The 23,870-nt window shown below is 45.1% G+C and overlaps 1 protein-coding gene across 7 annotated transcripts; it reads right to left on the reverse strand.

Annotated features, from left to right (window-relative positions):
- Positions 1–96: 96 nt before the first annotated feature.
- Positions 97–23,553, reverse strand: zfr2 (zinc finger RNA binding protein 2). Of its 7 annotated transcripts, none has more exons than XM_080878925.1 (19): positions 23,404–23,553; positions 18,442–18,673; positions 18,110–18,224; positions 16,748–16,975; positions 15,860–16,206; positions 14,157–14,345; positions 13,654–13,909; positions 12,254–12,447; positions 11,841–11,960; positions 11,157–11,302; positions 10,626–10,752; positions 10,318–10,520; positions 10,009–10,177; positions 7,643–7,817; positions 4,556–4,644; positions 3,062–3,157; positions 2,689–2,800; positions 2,466–2,563; positions 97–1,474 (listed from the first exon to the last, which is right to left on the reverse strand). In XM_080878925.1, the coding sequence occupies exons 1-19, from the start codon at positions 23,454–23,456 to the stop codon at positions 1,301–1,303; spliced, it is 3,123 nt and encodes a 1,040-aa protein (XP_080735051.1). In that variant the 5' UTR covers positions 23,457–23,553; the 3' UTR covers positions 97–1,300. The 7 variants fall into 7 exon arrangements, with proteins under 7 accessions (XP_080735051.1, XP_080735050.1, XP_080735049.1 ...); XM_080878924.1 differs by having other exon boundaries at positions 16,748–16,972; positions 18,110–18,227; XM_080878923.1 differs by having other exon boundaries at positions 18,110–18,227.
- Positions 23,554–23,870: the final 317 nt, after the last annotated feature.

Here is a 23,870-nt window from a genome sequence, read left to right on the forward strand (position 1 = left end):
AATGTCCGCGTGAACCACTTCCTCAATATTTAGGAAAGCGCAGTTTGAGACACAGCGACGCTTTTTATTACATCACAAGACAGAAAAAGCCCGAAGAGTGTTTTTTTCCTCTTTATTTTTAGTATCTCCCCTCAACTTTAGGCAACACTACAAAGACATTCAAATAATAGGACAGAGAGGTTCACGCTTCCCGTTTCAACAATACAAAAAACAGACCGCAGCATCCCTCGGAAATAAAATAAGCAAGTAGCATACTGTGATGCTGTTGGTAAATGAAGATAAAACTAAAAATGCGCATCAACTCTGAGCCAGAGGTGCGTAAAACGTCGGCTCCTTTGTCTCTGTGACATACCGCTCATCAAGATTCAAACCAGACAAAACCCATAATTGTTCCTCTTAATCAGTAATACATAACATGAGGCAGGCACAAGGAAGAAAGTCAAAAGGACTATAACGATTTAGTCATTTCAGTAAGTATTCAGTCTCATTTTCTCTCTTCTTCTAACCATACTCTGGAAGAAAAAAGATTACTAGGTAATATTATTTAAATTATACAATTATGGCTGCATACAGTGCTTCAGTCCCTCAGCATGCTACTGAACTGCACCAAGGAAGATTTCTCCCTTCAGAGGCAGATTAACTATCACCAGAGAAAGCCACCTTTGGTGGGCCGGTTATTTTAGACTTATTTGGAAGGGGGATTTTTTTTGTGTGTTACCCTTAAGCAAAGTAAAGATCACTTCATGTACTGTGCTCGCTCACTCTTATCTGACCTCCCTCACAGTTTCAAAGCTTCCTGCCCACTTTTCACAATCTTAGAAACCAGTTTCAGCAGCAAATATTCTGCACCAGTGTTAATTCAAGAGTCGGGATGATAAAACTGAACTCGCCCGAAGAGCAGCAGCGTCCAGCTTTTTCTTCACGGAGAAAAGCTGCAAATAAAGTTTAAGGTGCTGATGTTTAAACTGCACTGGAGGCTTTAACATCATAGCAAACAACACAACGGCACACAAATTAGTGGTGGTTCGTATACTGCGTGTAAAAAAAGGAGTTTACTCCCTTTATTCACTCCGCACACTGAAATCAGAAGGAATTGCAACCAATCGTCAGTCCCTTCCCTCCTTCCGAAGCTTCATCCCCCACAGTTTAAGGGTAGATGTGTAACATGTAGAGTCAAAGTTATATTTGCACGTGTATAGCTGCGTGTTAAGATTGTTTTTCGAGAAAAGAAAGAACGTTTAATGTTGTGACATTCTACCAGTCTCTAAACTAGTAAATGCCTCTGCTCCGGAGGCAGAGGTCAAGCACTCGCCGCCTCTTCCTTCTTGTCTTTTTTGCCTTCCCCCTCGCCTTCGCCCGTCTCGCTGACATCCCGTCGACGCTTGCGGTTACGTGCGCTGGCCTTGGATGCTGGCAGGGACTCCATGCCCAGGACCTTGTGGATCTGACGGAAAGCAAGCAGCCGCAGAGCATGCTGGGAACAGAGAGGATACAATCGATAGATAGACAAAGTTAAAGTGCTTACTAAGAGCCTCATACTATGAGAGATGCTTATACATAATTAACAGTGATAAAACAGAAAATTGAGTAAAAATTACGTTTAAAAAGTGAGACTGATACTGTGTGAGAGTCGTGCAAATTGCATTAATATATAATATGCACAATAAGAAAGCATGAAGGTATAATAGAGAAACACAGGTGTGTTCACCTGTCACAGAACGAGAAGTTATTAGTTTTACAGAGGATGTTATGAACAACTTCCTGAATGTTCTTTATGGCAGTGGGGTTGAACATGAGAAGTCTGAGCAGGAATGGGAATCCAGTACTCTACTTCCTTGGACTTATTAGCCTGCCTGCCTGTGAATCCTGCTCACTGGTTCCAGTTGTGCTACAATCAGTCGATTTCAGACGCATCAGAGGAGAAAAATATGGACATTACTTTTGTTTTTACTGCACAAAGGGACGACAGCACAATGGCAAACTGAACCCAGGACAGAAACAACTGCATCGTACTGCTAACACACACAACGTTGGCTCTTTGCAAGCATCTGCACAGACGGCATGCTAACGCTAAGCTAGCCAAGAACCCAGAGTAAAAGCTGAGCGAACGCCGACCCCGGGCTGCAGCTCAGCTTCTACCTGTTGGTGTTGCTAAAGTAGAATCGCCATGGCGATCGCATTAAAGCGTCTTTGTGCTGGTTCTTATTTTTGCTTTGCGTTTTCCCACCTAAATGCTAAGACAAAGGTCACACGTGTGTCCTCATTAGGACAGGGATTTGTGTTAATCTGCATGAATGATGAACGCAACGTCTTTTTGATATGTTGCTTAGCAACGGTGACTCTCAAAGCGGAGCGATAAGACAACGAGAAGGGACTGAATCAATATTGGAATCGGGTTCGCTAAATTCCCATCCCTACTTGTTAGTGCCTATGATGGTCTCAGGTGTACAGCTGTGTGTGGGTACCTGTGCACTGGCAGTGACGTCCTCTCTCGCTTGAAGTTCCATGCTTTCCAAAGCATCTGTTGGCTCCTTCTCACAGGGGTCCATCAGACCTGGTCCATCTGAGTGAAGGGAGGAGAAAGAGAGTTAATCGCTATTTTGTAGCAGCTCAAAGGGAAGCAAATGCGACTAAATTCTGCACGTGGCATTCATCGACTGCTTTCCTTAGCGCGTGTGTGTGTGTGACCTGGCAGCAGGATGCCGGTGGAGATGCACTCCAGGACTCTGCGCATTGCCTCCCCTGGACTAAGTGGGCCTGTGGCACTGCTGATAACCTTCTCCACCAGCAGCTCCATCGCCTGGAAGAAGAAACAGTCAAATGGAAGAAGACATCACATGTCACGTGTATACTGTCGTACTGCCTGTCCATTAAACACCAGCTTAGGACATTTGAAACTATCGCCTCCCACACAGTCCAATCGAGTCTGACCGAGTTATGAATGCTCAGCATGCTTTGCATAATGTTCCTTCGTAGATCGACCAAGCAGACAAACAACAAGACAAATGAAAGAGAGAAAACCTCATCAATAAGCAAAAACAGGATAAACGAAGCCACTTACCCAGCAGGGGATCTTCCCCCAGGTGGGAACCCGCTGACATAAATCTCTCAACACCCGAATGATGATCACACAGGACTGCAGACCGTTGGCACGAGCCTCCAGAAACAAAGCAGACAAAAAAGCCTATGCAGTCATGTTCAAAAGGATGTCTGAGGATATAATAAAAATATCAGCTTCTAAATTATTTACATGCAACCTGAGATGGACAACAACGCGACATATTGCACAGTCATCACTTATTTAACAAAAAAAACTAAAAGCAATGACTCAGTAGATTGTAGAAACATATTTAGCTTCAATAAATAGAAGTGGTGGCTTTCTGTATGACTTTGTAAGTCTGCTGCGTGGGAATTTTTGGTGCAACGTATCTCGATGTTCGCTGGTCTGCAACGCTGCAAAGCTAAGCTCGTGTTCTCTCTGCAGAGAAGAAATGTTCTCGAAACAAGCCGTACCACACTTTTTCTAACTGTACGGTCATGAACGTTAACGTCTCACATGCTGAGTGAGGCCTGCAGAGTCTGAGGTGTGGCTTATGGGTTTTCTGCAATTTCTGAGCATTGTACGTCTGAATGCTTCCATTACAGTTCAGTTATCTCGGTAAAGCTCTGAATCGCAACAACAGCCTCTTGCAGCCGTTTGTAGAGAATCACCTTCCCTTCTTATACTGGACCAAGTGTACCTGTTCATCTGTCGCAGACACCGAGCGTGCTCAGACGCTGCACCCTGCATTTGTTTTTCTTTTCTTTCTGCAACTACAGCTGCTGTGATAAAGGAAGGATGGGACTTTTGCCCAAAGATACAGTCTGTCAAACCAAGAAAATGTCTCATCATGGTAAAGTTATCTGGTTAAACAGAATTACTCCTGTGATGAAACAGAAACTAGAACACTTATCACTGCAGAGGAACAACACAGAGCGATGTGAAGCACCTGAGAAGTAACGAAACAGCAGCACAAACCACAGAGAGAGCAGCCAGTGGGCTGGCAGCATCTTCCTCTTACCAGAAACCACCGGTGAAACAAAATCTCACAATCTGTTTCACCAGCACCTTTATGAACATAGCTCAGAGATAACGGCATGTCATGGGAAAAGCCTGGGTGGCAGCCTCGCGTGCTTGAAAACAAAAACAGGCGATTCAATCCCGGCTCGTAGCTCCGCTCATGTGACCTCAACAGCTTACAAACAGCGTGGGGAAACGTCTCACACACCTTGACCGCCGCAACCGGAAATGACCCAGATTTTGTTTCATGCACCGGCTCATCATGTGACGACTCACATGATTAACTGTGGATCAACGACTCTCAGAGGGGACCGCTCGGGAGCCGCTCGGATGACACGTGAAAATCTCTTCGCGAATCAAAAAATAAGTCCAACTGCCTTAATTTCAAACACTCACCACGGCCATAATCACTAAAAGCTGCTTTAAGTGTCTTTCATTTAACTGCACAGCTTATCAGAACAGTTAAAGGGAAACTGAACGTACACACACACATACCTGAAACCATTTAGCATGGCGCAGAGCAGCTAGATATTCCAGGCATTTCTTCTTATTCAGGAGATCAGGAGGATCCTTCTCAGCCACATCTGTAGGAGATAACGTACTGACTTCATGACTTACAGCCAAACCAGCGCAAAGCCCACATACTGACTGCACTACCTAAGTGTAGGTGTTGTATCTCTTGACGTACAGTCACTGATCAGAGATGTAAGAGTGAGAGTACCTCACAAGGAGAAACATTTCCATCAGTCCTTAAATTCTCTGGTTTGAAGTTGATGGATGAGAAAATGAATGAGGGGGAAAGATGAATGAGAAGGGAGGCATCGAATAAGAATACAGGCACGTGTAAACCAGGAGGAAATCCAAAGGATGCTTTTTACATGACGACTAATTCCCGCTCAGTTTAATGCCGACTTGTGTACGCTCACAGTCCGAGTGCTGCTGTCTTTGGTGAAACTCTGGTGGACTTTGAGGCATGGAGAATTAAAAAAACCTGTATGCTACAAAGCCCACCGAAGCTGGTTTTCCTCCCCCTGCACATACACTCATGCCACTTTATTAGGTATACCTCAGCAGTACTGCGCTGGACCCCTTTTGCTCAGCCGCGACTCTTCATAGCATAGATTGACTAATGTGCTGGAAACATTGCTACAGTTGCTGCAGATTATCAGGTGCACATTTACGAGGTGGCTCCCTTTGCACCACATCCTCAAGGTGCCCTACTTCTACTGCAATCTGATGGTTATGGAGGTTATTTGAGTACCATGCACTCGCTGTCATGTTCTGCTGAAAGCAGCAATCAAAGCGCGCCCACAAAATATCCCCTACCCCATTACACCACCAGCCTAATGGGGTGGGGGCGTAATGTGCACTGAGAGGTGCTCTTCTGCACACCGTGTTTTGGTTTTCGTTTGTTTTTTTAAATTTAGCGTTGGCTTCCTGTTAGCTCGAGGCAGTCTGGCCATTTCTCTGAGAACCCAGAGAACTGCTGAATCCCAGCAGATCAACACTTTGTGAAATGCCCAAACCAGTAAAACCATTTCCTGTTCAAAAGTCACTTAAGTCACCTGTCTTCCCCGTTCTTGAGTTTCTAAATATGATTGGCTAATTAGATATTTGTATCGTTGAGCAGCAGAAAAGGTGTACCTAATGAAGTGGCCAGTGAGTGTAATTCTGTCTCGCTACAATTACAAGAAAAAGAAAATATTTAAACACAAATCTGTGTCTTTCTTCGAGTCCTGATCAGACAGCGGTCTTATTATTCAGTAATATTAATAAGTATTAACAATCTTCCAAACTGAGGAAGTGAGAGAAACTGGCACAAAGTGAAAAACAGCAAAATCCAGTCAAAGTGCAGCACACTCCCACCAGTGATCACCAGACTTTTAGAAGTTTTCCATGATGGACTCGGAGCTGTGACTGCTGGATTTCCCCTGTTTGCCTTTGACGTTGGATGACTAACAAAAAGTTACTAAAAAAAAGTGTCTGATTATATCTTTTTGAACTTTTTAACTCAAACTTTAGTTTGGAAAGTTTATCATTCTGTAACAAATGTCTCAACTTTGGTTCCGCACTGCTTGGTTTCCTTTAATCTGTCCTAATTGTCTTTATAGCTAAGTAATCAAGCAGCCATAGGGACAAAAGTAAGGACTGTCACTTCACTTCATATTTTAGGACAATATCAACGTCAATAAGCAAACAACAACAACAACAACAAAAACAAGAAGATGAACGTAATTAGTTGTGGAGTGACGGAGCCTGTGTCTGTGGTGGATTTAGATCGTGAAGAAAGAAAAAGGACAAAAAAGGTGGAGAAATTTTGAGGACATTTTTAAGACTAGCCATCTAAAAATGACACATGGTGGTCTTCTCCAGAGCACTCCAGATGAGGTTACTGATGGCTGTAATGAAGTAATACTGGGGCTTTCCACACTTCCATGTTCACTAGAACTGTAGCAACAACAAAGGAGATTAGCTTTCTCACAGGGCAAATGCAGAACATAAAGCAAGCAACTTTTATTTTGAAGTCTACACTCGCATACCACCTCGAAAGACAGACCCACATTTATCACAGCTCTCAGAGTGGGAGCTCAGTGTCAGTGAACAGGAGGGCGATCCTCCTCTGAGAAGCTTCATAAAAGTGGGTGAACTTCTCAGTGGTATGTGTACTCCAGTGTGGCTTCAGACGAGCCTTCGGCTTGCCCAGGTCTGCTGATACAGAATCGGATGCACTGATCAACAAACCCAAACAAAAAAACAAAAGACAGCGGCCACAGAAAACATCTCTAACATGTTTTCCAAATGTGAAAAAACACATTGCAATGCTGACATTTACTGGAGCGGGTGGAGGAGTGTTTGCAACACAATGATCTTAGACAACTTTGTTGTTTTGTGGGGGGAAATAAATGCAACGCTTCGCTAATGTCAGCTTAAAATTCCTCGATCATTGTGAGGCGGCGAAAGGACACTCCAGCACCGTATCATCGATAATGCCACACGATGATGCAAGGATGAGACGCGAGGGAACGGGAAGTCGCTGGACCTCAAAATCCCCTCAGTGGTATCGTCGCAAAGACGGCGAGAGAAGCAGAACTGCACCGGTGTGTATACGTGAGGCTTTTTGTAAACGTTTATTTGAACCGTTTCCATCCTTGGGCATTATCTGGACAGCTCCCTGAAGGTTTTATCTGAGCATGTGTTCACAGGATAAACACACAGCTCAGTGGCACAGAAAGGTCGGAGAGCCCGGCTTTTGGTTCCCATGTTGTGGAAAAGAAATAAAGAAGTTGGGGACTATTGCAGCTGCAAAAATAAAAAATAAAAAAATGGGGAAATGAAAGGCGTGGGACAAATGAATGCGTGATTTAATTCTTATTTCAGGGGCTGAGAAAAGACAGAAAAAAGGAGAAATCTCGACTGTGGGCTTAGTTAAAAGTCCCACATGAATTCTTGTGTAATTTTTAAGCCTAAAAATTCAGGCTGCTATTGGGTGGAAAGGGAGGGGGCGGGGTCTCTATATATAAGTGTATTACACACATAGCCAACATTTGGTCGTCTGGTACTGAAAGCTTTGGCTTCTCTAACCTTTCTCAGCCGCTTTTCCTCCTGCCTGCTTGTCCTTCTCAGCAGCAGGGTCCTCCCTCATCAGCGGCGAGGTGAGAGATATGGTCACCTGCATTTTGGGCTCCTTGCTTGAAAATATCACGATGTTCGCCTCCTCGGGGTGAGCCTGCACCTCATACTGATCTTCAGAAAAAGTCTGCCGGTTAAAAGGACACTTGGGATTACTCACTACAGAGGAGAAGTGGCGTAGGGACAATGAATAGCCTTGTTTGGCAGTAATACAGGGACGGACTGAAATATTTTAACTCGACTTCTTTCTTTCTTTTTTGTCCCCTTCAAGACAATTTAGTTCCCTTATTTAGCTCAAAAGCTGTTCATCGACAGTAACTTTGTAGCCATAATGCTTATTAAAAGAAAGGGGCTGCTAAGGAAGAAAAGTCCCATCTCACTCTGTAGGGTTCAGGTGTCATAACCAGGCAGTAAGTCTAAAGATCAGTGAAAAGCACCTGCAGTCAAACACTCGTGGCAGCTACAGCAGGAGGAAGAAATGGTGAATAATTACAACACATCGCAACCTCGTTTCCTCTGTCTTGCGAACGTTACTCTGAAAGCAGCAACAATTTAAAAATGCACACTGGTCTTCCCGCTCGGCCTCTGGCAGCTCGGCCGTGAACATGAAAGGACCTCCCCCAAAGCCACAAATCACACAGTATCCCCACAAAGTTGTGTCTCTGAAATTGAACGAATTGAAAGCTTTACTCTTTAACGCGACATTCGTTAAATTCTCGCTGCCAAGACGTTTTTAATTTCGTGCAGTCACGTTAAAAATAAAAGCACACTTTCTTTAGCTTATACAGCTTCACTTATCAGGACTTAATCTGGTCATTAGGTCTTAATTTAAACACAATCTCAGAATGACATCACATATTACTCAGTGTCAGTATTTATTTAACAAAACATTTATCCAAATGCAGAAGCTGTGCGTGGAAATCTTACTCCACCCTCGCTGCTTTCACAATAATTAGCCAAGTATGAAGCATTCATACGCGTCATCACAGTCCTCCCAGGAGCTCGAATACATTCATACGTCAAGACTCTACGGGCTTGAGTCAGCTTGTGAAATGTTAAAGTCTGTGTCAGTATAATTATAAGAAGACTGAGTGCAGGTTGCCAGGAGACTCTTATCTCTAAAATCTTTTTGCAACGCTGCGTCTGAGGAAACCACATGACTTGGAACGAATTATCTCAGAGGCGTTTGACCACAATGCACAGCACCGTGTTTGATGAAAACCAAACGTATCAGCGAAAGCCCCTCAAACCAGCTGTTAAACGCAGCTGATGATTTGGGCTTGTTTCGCAGCCACAGCACCCAGGAAACCATGAGGGCAGATATACGTCCCCACAAAGGTTTCTCAGATCAGCTGTCCTGTCCCTCCTTGCTGTCCCCAAACTGAGAGTGTGGGTGTTAATATTGTTTACGGTACTGTTACTTTCCTTCTTGGTTAAGATGTCTTTTTGTATTTTATTACAGTCTTTTAACTGGACCGCACCTCGGTCGGCTGTGTTGGATTGGCGCCGTCTGCCTGACCGCCAAAGCTTGCCCAAATATTGGAGTCGTGCAACAGGACAGTGACCCAAAGAGCAGAATGACCGACAAGAGAAGGTGCACAGACGTTAGCCTTAAGAGAGCTGTGCACAAACCTCAATGAGGTGAAGCGATGCTGGAAAGACGAGTGAACCAAAATGCCTCTACAATGACGTAAAGGACTGACAGTCATACAGAAATGATTGAATCATAGGGTGTCCTACATGTTTCCACACTCTGCTTCTGCATTTTAATTTCATTTTTGTTAAACAGACGAACACGCAATGCACTACGACACGCTTTGTTGCTCATCCCTCTAAGGACACGAGTATTTTTATTACGTCCTGACAAGTATAACCGCGGCCCGGGTGTACTTTCCTCTTATCACGACTGTACGTGTGGATGACAAACTGCTCTTTTTTCTGGCTCTGGGGGACACGTGCATACAGTCACCTGCTCTGTACCTGATGAGCTGCAGTGGGATTGGTATTCGAGTTGCTAAAACCTCGTTTCCTCTTGTATAACAAAAACTATTACAAGTGAAAACTTCCGGTTTTCTGTCTTTTTCTTGCACAACCGTGAAACCTCAGGGTCCAGGCCTTATGACTAAAGTCATAAGTCAGTGATGACAAACAATAAAATATCCACAGCGCCTGATAACTCGACTGCATATCGAAATATTTCTGTTCTGCTTTTTAATCCCACATACAGTAACTGTCAAAATAACTCAGGATCAAAGTCCCACGCATCACAGAAAGATGAAACCGTTGCCTAAAGCGTGTCTTTTGTGAGATTTGCTTACCGCCAGCTCCTTTGGCAGCTGCTTGGCGATGCTCTTCAGTAACGAGATGGTGGGTTTCTTTGCAGTCAGCAGGATGAGCTCCACATTTCTGTCTCCGCGAAGCAGCAAGCCTTTGGCCAGGATTCCCACCCTCATCACGCCTTTCAGCAGCCGGGCCGGGCTCTCGGTCCTGCCAGGCAGACACACAGACACAGGCTTTGATTTGTTTCTGTTCTTCTGCTTTGGGAACTATTAGAAACGCGCAGCACGTAAAATAAATAAATAAAAATCACATGCTGGATAAATGGGAATTATCTGCCAGGTTTTTACCCTTTTTCATCTCCTCCTTCAGCAGCACCATCATCAGTCAGTGCTTCCTTCTCCAGCAGAGAGTCTGACACCAGTTTCAGGGCTCTCTCCGAGTGGGAGACGATCCTCTGAACAGCCTGCAGCTCCTCTTCCACTGGGTAAATAGTGGAGTGCTTGGCCATGATGTGGCGGTCGTCGAGCGAGTCAGGACGACGCACACAAGACTGAAGCGAGACGGGAGGAGGAAGTGGAATCAGATCTTGTTTTTCTTGTTGTTGTTGTTTTTCCAGGTAACAGATGAACAAGAAAGATGCTGTTTCAATGCTCACCAGTAGAGGGGGCACTGGCATCCCGGGGCGGCTCATCAGAGGTGGAGGTGCCATCCTGCGTCTCTGCTCCCCCCAGTACATCTGCTCCTCCTCCACTCTCCTCCAGTACAAGTCCTCCTCATATCGCCTGCAGGAGGAGGAAAGGATTCGAATGCCATTCGTCAAGAATAATTTTTTCCAGCGGACAGAGGCGCACGCTCTGTCTGCCATTAATAATACATCAGACTTATAAAAAGTCCTGCACCAAAATCTAGAGCATCGCCTAAGATTCAGCTGAAGTGAACCTGAGAATGTGAACAGGGAACTTTTTAATCGGGTGAAACGATGAAATCTGAAAAAGTCTGATTTCACTGTAACGTTTCTCTGGGGGTCAGTGATATCAGAAACTTAATACGAGTGTAAAAATAAGATGAAAAAATTACATTTTTCCACGCATTCATGCAAATCTGCCAGTCAGCTACTCAAATTTGGCACATCCTCTTTGGTTTTACCTGTACGCGTGCCCCCCCCAGGCTAACGTCTGACTCTGACCTCATCTCCATGTGCCAGCGCTGCTCGTCATCTCTCTGCCGCTTCAGCACCGCCTTCTGCTTCTGCTTCTTCAGCTTGCTCTCCTGCAGCTTCCTGGCCCGGTTACTGGGTTTGATCTCCACAGGAAGCTCCGGGTTCACTTTCTTCTACAGAGGGACAGAAAACATGTGATGAACATGTTATCTTCTACTCTGTCTCTTCACAGATTACCCGACAGCGTTTTTCTTTCCATTTCAAGTTTCCATAACGGACTTAAACCTCCGTTTGGTTCTGGACAGCTGAGATGGAACGACTCCGCTTAGAACCAGATTTCATACAAATACATTTGAAAATGATCCTCATTTGATTTCATACCTCAGCGCTCTCTCTTTAGCACCACCCCATGTCCACTTTGTAAACGACGGTCCGTTATAATAGCAGAGACAGCAGGGTATGCTACTTTGTGGCTGACAAGACTAGATTACAGTCTCGCTCAGTCGGAGTCCATCACATCATATTTGGTGCTCAAAAACATCCATAAAGAAAATTCCCTGGCATATCTCAGCGGAGCTGGTTGGGAATCACAGCTAAACTGTCATTTAAGCGTGTGCTATTACTTCACAACAGACACATGGTTTCAGTGAGGATTGTCAAACTCTGTTCCAGAATATGCAGCTTTGGCTCAGCAATGCTCTTTATTTCTACCTTGTATTGCAGCCTGTGCCTTCTTCCCTTCAGGTGCATGTCTTTCGCGTTGGGGTCATTGAAGCTGCACTCGCACAGTTTACAGTGGAATCGAATCACTTTTCCATCATCATTACGAACCTGAAAACGAAGAGAACTGGCATGAGTTTGAAACAGTAATGAAACCTTTATAAATGCAGCTCATAACAACGGGAAATGACGTGTAATGTTGTCACAATTAGGCTCCATGTCAGTCCTGATAACTGCTACAACAATCACCTTCACTAATATTAGAGATCTCTTGGTTAACCCGAATGCTGCTGTGTCCCATGATGACTGGAAACTGCCGGCAGGATAAAGCTGGTAAATATAACCTCAGCATTTCACAGCTGCCGTCCGTCACTGGACTGCCATCAAACCCTTTTGCCGCCTACCTCTTCTACATAGTCGTGTCCCACTGGCTGGATGTCTCCCTGGCCTCCAGCTCTGTCTCCATCCTCATCCTCGCTCTGCGGTTCCATCTTCTGGACTGACGGCTGCGCAGGCTCCTCGACCTTGGCTGCAGCCACCACCACCGGCGCCGCTGCTGTTGCTGCAGCTGCAGCGGCAGTGCTGGCTGGCTTATTGGCTGTGAAGCAGGGCAAATGTTAACACTTTCAGGAGGTCGCTGAAGGCATACTCGAGGCTCGTTTAATGGAAGACGCAGCTCTTCTACTTCCAGTTTGATCCCCAAGTTTAACAACAGTTTCACAACTACAGGAATTACTAAGAAAGGATATCCAAGAAGCAAGCGTTAAATGAAACGGCTATGGAGAGATACACGACTGACTAATAAACACTAAACATCGTTCAATGTGAACTAATTTAACGCAACCACAAAGAGAACACAGAATTATCCTTTTCTGTCCTTGCAGGTGACATTTCTCTGCAAACCGTTAAAGAGCTGTTAAATCTTCCTCATCTTATCGTTTTTATTCTCATCGTTTATTTTTACAGGTTCTAGTCATCGTATTGTTTGCATAGCGTGCCTTTGTCATGTGCGCAGCGCTGTGCGCCGTCTAAGTCAAGTTGCTTAAAACAAATAGTCCCCACAGCTGCATGAATAGACTGCACTTCATTTTACTGATTTATAGAAACTAAACACCACAGTTGCAGCTGCACTGCAAACGTGTTCAGTGTGAAATTGCATTTCAGTTTATTTTGTTTACGCTGGTACGATCTGCCTGCAGAGAGGAGACCACCCTGACCTATGGCTCCTGGTGCGATGTTGGTTTTTAGTTCTAGTTTTATTTTAGTTGATTTTATCTTATTTGTAAATAAAGCGCTGTTTTAATTTTTATGTATTATGTGTTTTATTTAATGCCGTCAGCGTTAATCTCGTTAAAATGACGTTAACACCATAACTGCATTAAAGCGGCAAATCTCCGTTAGCGAGTTAGCGCGGATCGCCCCATGCGTGGGGCTGCACGGCGTCAACGCGTTAGCACGGTTAGCTCGTTGACGGCGTGCAGCACTAGTTTTATTTTTTACTGTTTTGTTTTATTCTGTCGGTCTTAACGTATTTCCTGTAGAGCTCGTTGGTCCTGTGCTGGGGTGTTAAAGTAATAAAGATGGATCAGATATGCTGTCGATGAAGAGGCGCTACTTAGATCACCCAAAACATAAATATAGATTTAAACCAGACAAACCTGCTAAAGCAAATGTTTTTCCTTTGAATTATTTTTATTATGGTTGTTATTATTATCATTCTTAAGGTAAGTGTGCACTGTTCATCTGAATTAGTGAACACTGAATATTAAAGATCCAACATTTTATAACAGCTGAACAAACTTACAAATGACAGTTATTCTGGAAGGCGGGGGCTTCTTGACTGGTGTTGCTGTTTTAGCCGTGCTGTTTGCAGCCACCAGTTTGGGAGCTGCAGCAGGAGTTGCAGTGGTCGATGCAGAAGTGGAGGAGGACAAGGAGGAGGAGGAGGAGGGGACTGAAGGCTTCCCGGCTGTCGTGGTTGTGACAACTGGAGTAGAATTCACTAACACTGGCTCAGTGGAAGGTATAGGTTTCCCCAGCTTGGTGTGAAGTTTCACCACCTTTCCGAGGTCGACAAAGACAGACACAAGGAGACAGACCCATTTAAGGCTGCTGATACTTAATCCCACCCCAAATCCCTCTGGGAGGTTTTGTTCCAGGACTTGGCAGGTCAAGTGGAACATCACATGTGTACGCCACAGTCACGATCACTACTGAAAGCATGTCAGCTGCTTATTTTATTCCTTTAATAACAGCAAATATGGACAGACAGAAAGATGGGGAGAAAAGCCCCACAGGGATGCGTACCTTCTGATGTTTGGACCCACGGATATGAGCAGCATAAGCATCCACTCCTGTGCAGGAGACGTCACATAACTCACAGCGTAACTGCGTCTGGACCCCTCTGGGGCCGTTGCTGGGCCCCGTCTGCCCTCCAGACTTTAGGGCTGCTTCCTTTTTCTTGTGCTTCTGGCCCTCCAGATGCTCCCGGTACGTCTAATGCAGTAAATAAAGATGAAGCCAGTCAACAACACGAAGCATCTAAAACAGTCGTGGACGCTTTCATTGATATACACCTTTGAAGCAAACGCTAATATTCTAACGTCTTTTTTTGCTTGTATTTTAGTGATTTAATACAAGGCATTATATAAATTAGAATTACCGTAATTGTCGGGCTATAAGCCGCTACTTTTTGCACAAGCCTTGAAGCTTTTAGTCAGGTGCGGCTTTTCTATGGATTGTCCGTGATTTTTGTCATATCGTAAGACGATTTGTTTTGTTTGTTCCGCTGTTGTACGGCACTACGTTGCCTGGCGGAAGGATCGGGGTTCAAGAGTGGTATGTTGGTCACATGTCCATCCGCCAGGCAACGTAGTGCCGTACGAAGTAGCGCGAAAAACAAACTTCAAAGTAGCGCTACGCGTTCAGCGGGAGGCGTGGATGACGAGCGGCAATAAACTTGCGAAAAGCAAGTTATGCCCAACTCCACCGGTGGAATCTGACAGCGTGGAAAAGTGTGAAAACATCCACGATCACCAACGGGTTTCGAAGGGCTGGACTGCTGCATGATGGAGAGGAGGACACCGCCACGGCCCTTCTGAGGGTGTTCGACTCTGACACTGACAACGAGGATTTGTTTGGTTTTGAAAGTGACAACGAAGGAGAGAAGCTGAGAGTGGATGACGAAGCCACCCTGAGCCTGTTCGTTTCTGACACTGGAGGAGAGGACTTTGGTGGTTTTAGTGGCAGGAAGAAGAGGAAGATGGTGAATGACTGACTTTTCTTCTTGTTAAAGCCGTGTCGCTGCACCTGAGCCTAAAAGGTAGTCCGAATCTATTTTTCTGGTGTGCTGTAGGTTACTGTTATGTACTACATTTGTTACTCATTTATGAAGCACAGTACATGTTTCGTACTTGTAATTACCGCTACTTGTACATATACCTAAAAAGTTATGCAAATATGTACCCATAACTTGTTTTTCAAAATATTAATAAAAGGGGTGTGTCTCCAAACAGCCATCTCTTTCCTGATTCGCTTTGTGCATATTCTCTTACATATGATAAGTCAACATTGAAACACCTGCGGCTTTTAGTCAGGTGCGGCTAATGTATTTTCCCCTGATTTTAGCTTGTGCGGCTAATATTCGGGTGCGCTTTGTAGTCTGGGAAATACGGTAATAAGGTGCTCCTATTTGGCGCTGTGTTACTACTACACAACTTCACTGCTCAGCAGCCTCCGTAAGCTTGAACACTGGGACAGGAACATATTCTCTACTGGCCCTACTGGCGCTCCAGCTCACTGCAGACTTCCAGAGTAGCAGGAGGACATCTGTTACTAGCTTCAAGGTCCTTTATAAGAAGGCAGCAAAATAGTCACGACAACAGCAGCAATAACTCATCTAATAGAGCCGTGCGGCCGCCGCAGATAACGTGTCGAAAATACTGAAAACACATCAGGGAAACTTCAGAAACACAAAATTAAACATGTTTTCCTCATTTCTGATGGCCTACCTGAGGGCCTGCACAGCTGATCTTGCAAATGTCACAGTAATGAAGCTGCGGCTGCTTGGGAGGCCCTTTGGGCTTCTGCAGCTTGCTCTGGTGAAACGTGGGCTTTTTGTAGGCGTTTCCAGTCGGAGCGGTCACCATGTTGCTGCCCGAGTTACTCCAGGACGAGCTGGTCAGCTGCTTGGGTGGCGGCTGAACGGGGGCCTGCGGCTGCTGCGGCTGCTGCGGCTGCTGAGGTTGCTGTGACGGCTGCGGCTGCGGCTGGGACAGAGTCTGCTGGGGCGGCTGATAATAGGTGGGGGTGGATGCCGAGGTGTAGCCGACTGAATCATAACCAGAGTAGCTAATGCCTGAGGGGTGAGAGAGCAGAGAGAGGGACACGAAAGCAAGCAGGATATGGGTCAAACAGTCAGCAGTCATTCAGGAAATAAGCTGCATTCAGTTTCATCCACTCTGCTTTCACATCTGAGCTTCAGCTTTACAGATGTCAGTGATGTAACACATCATCCACCAATGAAAGGCAAAAATTTATTCACTGTAAAATCATTTAGTCTGAGTTTGCTTTCATTTGAATAATCTGTGTAACATTTACCGTGTTTCCCTGTCAGCTACATTAGCTTCTACCTCGCTTCTTGTTTTCCACATCCAACATGTCTGAGCTTCAGCTTTGATGAGTAATATCAGATTGTATGTAACTCAGCACGAATTAGCACGAGCCTGTGTGCAGTCACAGTTAAACGTGCAGCTAATTAAACAGGTTTTCTAGCTTTAGCCGATAGCTTATCGTTGTTCAGTTCTACCTGTAACAAAAACACATAAAAAGACATAACAACAAGTTGGCTGAAATGTTAGCAGCTTTAAAGCGCGTCTATAAACCGATGTTGACGTCACCTGAGTAGGAGGTGGCTGCGACGCTGGAGCTGAACGAGGAGCCGAGCGTGTACGACGAAACTGGCGTTAGAGGCTGCTGGACGCTCGTGGACACTGGGTAGATGTTGTAGCTGGTAGACACAGAGCTGGAGGGGGCGAGGGGTTTCAGTGCTGTCACCTGCCTCTGGGGGGGAGGCGGCTGGTTGTACACAGTGGAGGTGGCTGGACTGTAAGCACTCTTCACTCCTACTGATACAGAAAAATGCGACAGAATTGAGGGGTGAAGGAAAACAGAGGAGCAGCAGCACAGGTGGAGAGGAAGGACAGAGAGAGCTGAAGGATATGAGTCATAGAGTTCGTGTTCAAGAGAGTTTCTGGCAGAGCAGGCAGGATCTTCATTTCACTAACAAATGAGTGGCAGAGACGTGCACACAGAGAACAGTGCAGACGTTTTAGGCACTTATCGGGCATAAGGCATTGTTCTGCATCACATCCGGCGTTTCATCTCTGTGCCACGCTCACAAAGAGTCAATCAATACATTTCTGCTTCAATGATTTCCAGGGACAAGGAACAAAATAAAGACAATAAAGCTGCCGATGTTATCGGCAACTCGAAGGAGCTCAGGGGATGTATGTGAGCCATCGAAAGCTGCTATCTGGTTTTGAAGGACATTTATAGAAGGAAAAACAGCTTGTAGGGATCCGAAGATGCTGTTCATACGATCAATAACAGCTGCACCACCACAGCAGCATCCAGCAGTCATCAAAAGTCTAAAGGCTCGTGACATTTCTAGACTAAAGTATCACTGATGAGTCACAGGACGCTGCTCCCAATCGAGCCGCTGCACCGAAAATCGAACCAAAGAAGAAGCAGAACTCGCTCAGCTGCTGGACTTTATTCTTCCAAACTGAGAAACTGTGACTGATATCGACGTCTTATTTAAAAGGAAAACTGTAACAAGGGCATCAAGAGCTACGTTAGATCACAGCCTGACTCGTGTTTCTTGGACACAACATGCTATATTAAAAAAAATGACCACACTGGTCAACTTCCTGTACCAGTCAGTCTTTTCTTTTATTCACAGATCTTTGTTTCTTTATTCACTGAAACCAAATGAGGTTAAACTTCCACGCTGAACCTTTTTAATCGTGGAGAACGTAACAGGCTATGTGTCATGAAAAGTTCTCCCAGACGATGAATAGAGTTGAAAAAGTGAGAAATCATAGCAAAGAAAAATAATCACAGGTTCCCTGCAGGGAAGGCAAAGATGGTTTAAAATGAAATCAGCTGGTTTACATGCACCAACCTAATATTATTGTCCATAAGAAGCAGAAATCAACTCATTTTACACTGTTTGGACACTGGGAATGAAAAAGACTCACCAGTCTGGTAGTAACTCTCTGTAGGCGTCCTTTGAGCCGTTGCTATACTCGTCTGGTAGTACTGTTTATTGTCATAGGTAGTCACTGCAGCAGGACGCCCGTAATTGTAGTTGTCCTGCTGGTGTTCACAAGAGAGCATCCAACCCACACATATTAAAACTTGAGCAATGCAGACAATTTAATCGTGCACAGATTCTCTCTCAGGTTAAATCATCTGAATTCTAAAATTCCTCAAAACAAAACCTGCTTTGCAAAAATCCGGCATGCAAAATGAAACAGAAGAGCAGAAATCATAAGAGAAGCGCAAAGAAACTGACCGTGTCTGAGTATACCTGGTACGTCTGTGGGGTAGTGGTTGGCTGCGGGGGATCGGGCTGTCTGTAGGTGTAGTCCGGGGGCGCCTGGTGGCTTTGGTAGGCCGGGTAAGGGGCCGAGACCACAGGCCGGGCGGCCTGGACCGGAGCTGGAGAGTATGAGGCGGTCACAGCGTGAGCCACAGCCGGAGCCTGCTGGACGCTGTAACTCGCTGTGGAGGGATGGGAGTAAGCTGGTGGAGGCTGGGTACTGCAGGACGGGAGAGGGAAGAAAGGAAGACGCGACATTTAAATGACTCAAAACATTCTGACATATCTTGTCACACCCACGCTGTCAGGTATTTACCACAGGAACGTGACAAACCAAGTATTCAGTCCAAAATATCCTTGTTAGCTGAAGCACAGACCACAGAGGTGAGTCACTAACATCAACATCCGGTGCAAAAAGGAAACCGCTATCACTTATCTTAGTTATTTAAACTGCAGCCAAGAAACAGCAGGACTCATTAATAATATGCAAAAAGCACGGTCACGACCACAGTGGTGATAATTTTACTCAGTTTACTTTACATACATGCCTTTACATGTATGCATAAGCATGCACCTCACTGCGTTTGGCACCGCTTAAATGCTAAACTGCATTTTTGTTTTTGGAGTCAGCACGCTGTGCAGCACCAACAACGCTGAGATGAATTTAAACCGAAACGTTTATTACAGCAGAAATAAAGATGACAATCAAACACAGTTAAGAAGTAACTACAGAATACTTCTCATTGATGATTACAGTGAACAAACTAATCTGAGCGCTAACAGACTCAAAAGCCACCTGACGAAAAGCAAAGAATAATGATACACACCCTCACTGAAACCACAGTGCGGTGAATAAATATGTAATTCATGATTTATTTATTCATTTTGCCTTTTTAGCTCATTGTTTCTCTTGCAGTAACACGGATATTGTGATGCATCCCTGTAGACCGAGCTGCAATGTCTGCATCGTGTTTTAGAAAATGAGAAAAGAGGAGCTGGGGAAACACCCTTCAACCTTGTTATGAGTGCTGACATTGCACAGCTGGTCCACCAGAGGGCACTGTGCAGCTGTTCTGCTGAATCTGGAGAGGCCACAAACAAGAAGCTGACTGAGAAGCGACAGAGAGAGTAAACAAGTGCTTGTTAATGAAAATCTGTTTATTACTGTGCACCTCAAAAAAAGAAAGAAAAAAAAGACAATTTTAGCTTTTTAAATCAAATATTAGTAACTAAAAATCCAATATTGGTCAGATTCTAGTATTATGACATCATATGGATATTAAGTCGTGGTGAAGAGGGAGCTGAGTGTAAAAGCGAAGCTCTCAATTTACCGGTCGATCTACGTCCCTACCCTCACCTATGGCCACGAGCTGTGGGTAGTGACCGAAAGAACGAGATCGCGGATACAAGCGGCAGAAATGAGCTTCCTCCGAAGGGTGGCTGGCCTCTCCCTTAGAGATAGGGTGAGAAGTTCGGCCATCCGGGAGGGGCTCAGAGTAGAGCAGCTGCTGCTCCACATCAAAAGGAGCCAGCTGAGGTGGTTCAGGCATCTGACAAGGATGCCTCCTGGGTGCCTCCTGGGGTTGGTTTTCGGGCATGTCCCACCGGGAGGAGGACTCGGGGCAGACCCAGGACACGCTGGAGAGATTATATCTCTCGGCTGGCCTGGGAACACCTGGGTGTTCCCCCGGATAAGCTGGAGGAGGTGGCTGGGGAGAGGGAGGTCTGGGCCTCTTTGCTTAGGCTGCTGCCCCCGCCACTCGGCCTCGGATAAAGCAGATGAAGATGGATGGATATTGATTCTTAGCTCTTATCTCATCAGGTCCAGTCCAAAAAGGCTCGGCAGTGCCTGTACCACCTCCGACAACTGAGGAAGTTCAGGATCTCTCCAGTGATCCTCAGGACTTTCTATGCAAGTGCTGTGGAGAGCATCCTCACACAGAGCATCGCATCCTGGTTTGGGAACCAAAAAGCTCTTCAGAGAGTGACCCGTACGGCACACTGCTGCAGGACTGCTCTCCCCTCCCTTCAGGACACCTACACCAGGAGATGCTGAACTACAGCAGCTCAGCTATTGAAGGACCCGTCCCATCCCGGCAACAGGCAGAAGGTTCTGCGCCATCCGGAGGAGCTTCTATCCTCAAGCCATCCAGGTCCTAAACCAGAAAATGCCCCCCACCCCCCCTCAGCATCCATAAGTGACTGAGACAGCACTTACTCCTCTAACACACCCCAGCCTGACTCTTCTAGACACTTTAACACCCACTTGCACAATGTACATTTTTCAGATTTTCAAATGTAAATTTCCAGATTTTTTAAAATTATTTATTTAATTCATTTAATGTACATAATTCATTTACTTACTGCACATAATGTCCTCCTGTATATATTCACTAAATGTATATAATGTCCTTCTCTCCTTTTGCACAGTCGAGGAGCGCGTCAGGATCCACTTCACTGCATGTTGTACTCCTATAACTATGAATGTGGCAAATAAAGAATCTTGAATCTGTATCATTACCAATCACTTTAAAATACATGCATGGCTGCTCAGCATGTTTGCATGTTTTTGAAGGCACAGTAATTATAGGCAATGACATCAGTGACTCCAGCTGACAGCCTTCAGTGTCAGTCTGGACGAGAACATTAGTGGGCTTAAATTAAATGATGCCTTAAAGGCAGAGGTGTCACATTCATTGTCACTAATGGTCACACAGAGGACCTGAGCAACAGTGACATATTTATACAGTTCACTGATATTTTTATGTTATAAATAAATCCAGGCAAAGTAATGAATTTTTAATGTTGTTCTGCAGATTTGTCTGCAAGTCTTATGCAGCCTGTGGAGAAGGTTTCATATAACGCAAAAACATTCATGAGGCGGATTAACTGTGCAGTACAGAAACTGGATGTACACTAAAGTACAGCCAGCCTTTCCTGCTCCAAACGATGCGACTAGTTTAGGAAAAGACTCACAGCGCTGCAGCTGCACGCATCCGTCTGTCACGCCTTATCTTTGTTTGTTTGGGGTTCAAACTTCAAACCAGCCATGTGAATTATATTCTTTGAAAATACAGCAAACAGATACACAGCACTCTCTGTGCAAACAGTCCATCTCCCACGTCAGTGGAAACTTTGCTTTCGCTGCAGTCAAAGCTCCACTCAAACCCGACCTGCACTTCCCTGGAAATGTAGCTACATGCTGTGCAAACAATGGCCAATTTCTCCTGTGCATCTCCAGCTACGTTTCACTGCAGTTTGTTTTATTTATCAGTGAGAGAATATCAATTAACACCTTAGTATAAGGAATAGTAATCATAGTCGCAACATAGGGACTCGACATAGGGACATAGGGATGTCAACAAACTCCTGGAGGGAGATTGCAGAAACTACCGGAATGACTGTGAGGGAACGCACAAAGAAGTGTAAAAAACTTCCCAGGACTTGGGAAGTAAGAAAGTCCCAGCCTTTCATTTGTTTGTTTCGGGGCTGGCACTGAAACCACACACAAGCACAAATGTGTGGAGGGTCACGCCGTGGGCTCTGCAAAGACTCAGCTGTTAGTCAGCTTGTTAGATTGCACAAGCTGTGGAAGCACGCCTGTCTATTTAGTCTCGCATGGGTGCAAGGTTCACGACACACAGCTACGACCTAAATTATGAAGCAGCTAAAGTAACGGGTGGGCCAGATTAAAATCTGTGAAGAGCAGGATTTGGTCCAGCTCGTAAGGTCACAAAAGAGCACACGTGTAAATCTATAGCACGATTTTAATTAAAAGTACAAAACAAAAGCTCTGTGTGTTTCTTGACAGAGGAATTCCTGACAGCCCTTCAAACAGGTTTCAACACAGCCAAAAGAAAACTGCTGCAAGCTCAGTTTATTTAGTGAAACTTTAAAAAATGTCTGCACGTCAAATGGTCTGAATCAACCGACTTCTGCCAGAAATTTAGAGAAAACTTTAAAGAACATCACACCATGTGCTCCCACAGATTTCCCCAAAAATGATTGGGAACCCAACTCGGTGTCTTTAGTCGGGCACGACACTGCTGCCCTAAATCCAGGTCAAAATATTCGGAGACTCCTCTCGGCCTGTGAGTGTGCTGTAGATGTTTGGATCACTGCCCTGACGTGATGAAGAGCATAGTGAACTGGTAACTCCTGCCTATAACCAGTTTATCAGCACAGATGTGGTGTGCAGCATAAGGTTAAATACTGCATATTTTATCAGTGCTGGTGGCAGAGAATGACAGGGGTGAATTTTAATACAGGTATAAAAGGCACAAAGAGGCCGCAGAGGAAAGCAGTCCGGTTTGTCAGGTTTGTTGGCTTAATGCAGCACAACAGACAAGGCATGAAAACCTTCACAGTTCACTAACCGCAGGATGATGGCTCCATCACATCACTAATTGATTACCTGTCAAATTCAAAGGCTAAATTAAGCAGGCAAACTTAGCCAAATTATGCAAATGCTGCTGCTGCTTTTCCGAGGGCCTCTTTGCTCTGTATGGCTGCATGTCAGAGAAGTCAGAGAATGACGTTTGGGGATACAAGACCGTCAGTGGTGTCAGATTGGCCCTCTTTAATCCTAAACGCCGGCCAAAATCTAACCCGTCACAGCTGCAGCCAGCTCGGTTTCGTTACCCGGCTAAAACACTTCTTTCTACTGACCCCGTTTAATTATGTTACAGCACAGAAAGTGTTGAAGCATCGAACCAACTGGTGCAGCTGTATAGCGCTGTGGTTCACCTAATGTCAAGCTGCAAGCGCTGGCCTGCGATCTCGGCCAGCTAATGTTAGCTAACCGAACCAAGCGGGTCAAGCTAGCCGTGTATCCCTGCGCTGCCACGCAGCGAAACCCCACGGGTGACCGTGTCTCCGCCGATACACCTCGGCAGCTGACACCTGCGGCTCAACGCGCTCGCTGACACCAACCCACGTCACATGAATTACCTGTACTGCGGACCGGCACCATGTGTGAAGCCGAAATAGTTGCTTGCAGCCATCTTGGCATCTCCGGTACAGTACAGTGTGCTGACAAACAGCAGCGGAGCGGTGACACCGAAACTCAAGATAGTTCCCCCCCTCGACTGCTGCTAACGGTCACATACCGGAACTGGATCGGAAAGACACGAAACGGTTACAAACAGGGAGCTTTCAGCGAGGAACTCCGTGTTCGCCATGTAAAGTCTGCGGTCAGTGTATAATTTCTATATATATATGATATCCTTGTTAATATATATAGATTTTCATAACTTCTCCACTCAATCGCCACACGCATGCGCACTAACCCCCCCCCGCTGAGATTAAAAATAATCCTTCTTCTTCTCATTATTATTATTATTATTATTATTATTATTATTATTATTATTATTATTATTATTATTATTATAGCGCTAAATGACACCGTATATCTGTGT

The sequence above is a fragment of the Rhamphochromis sp. 'chilingali' genome (assembly GCF_963969265.1).
Source record: "Rhamphochromis sp. 'chilingali' genome assembly, chromosome: 3".
Taxonomy (NCBI): Eukaryota; Metazoa; Chordata; class Actinopteri; order Cichliformes; family Cichlidae; genus Rhamphochromis; species Rhamphochromis sp. 'chilingali'.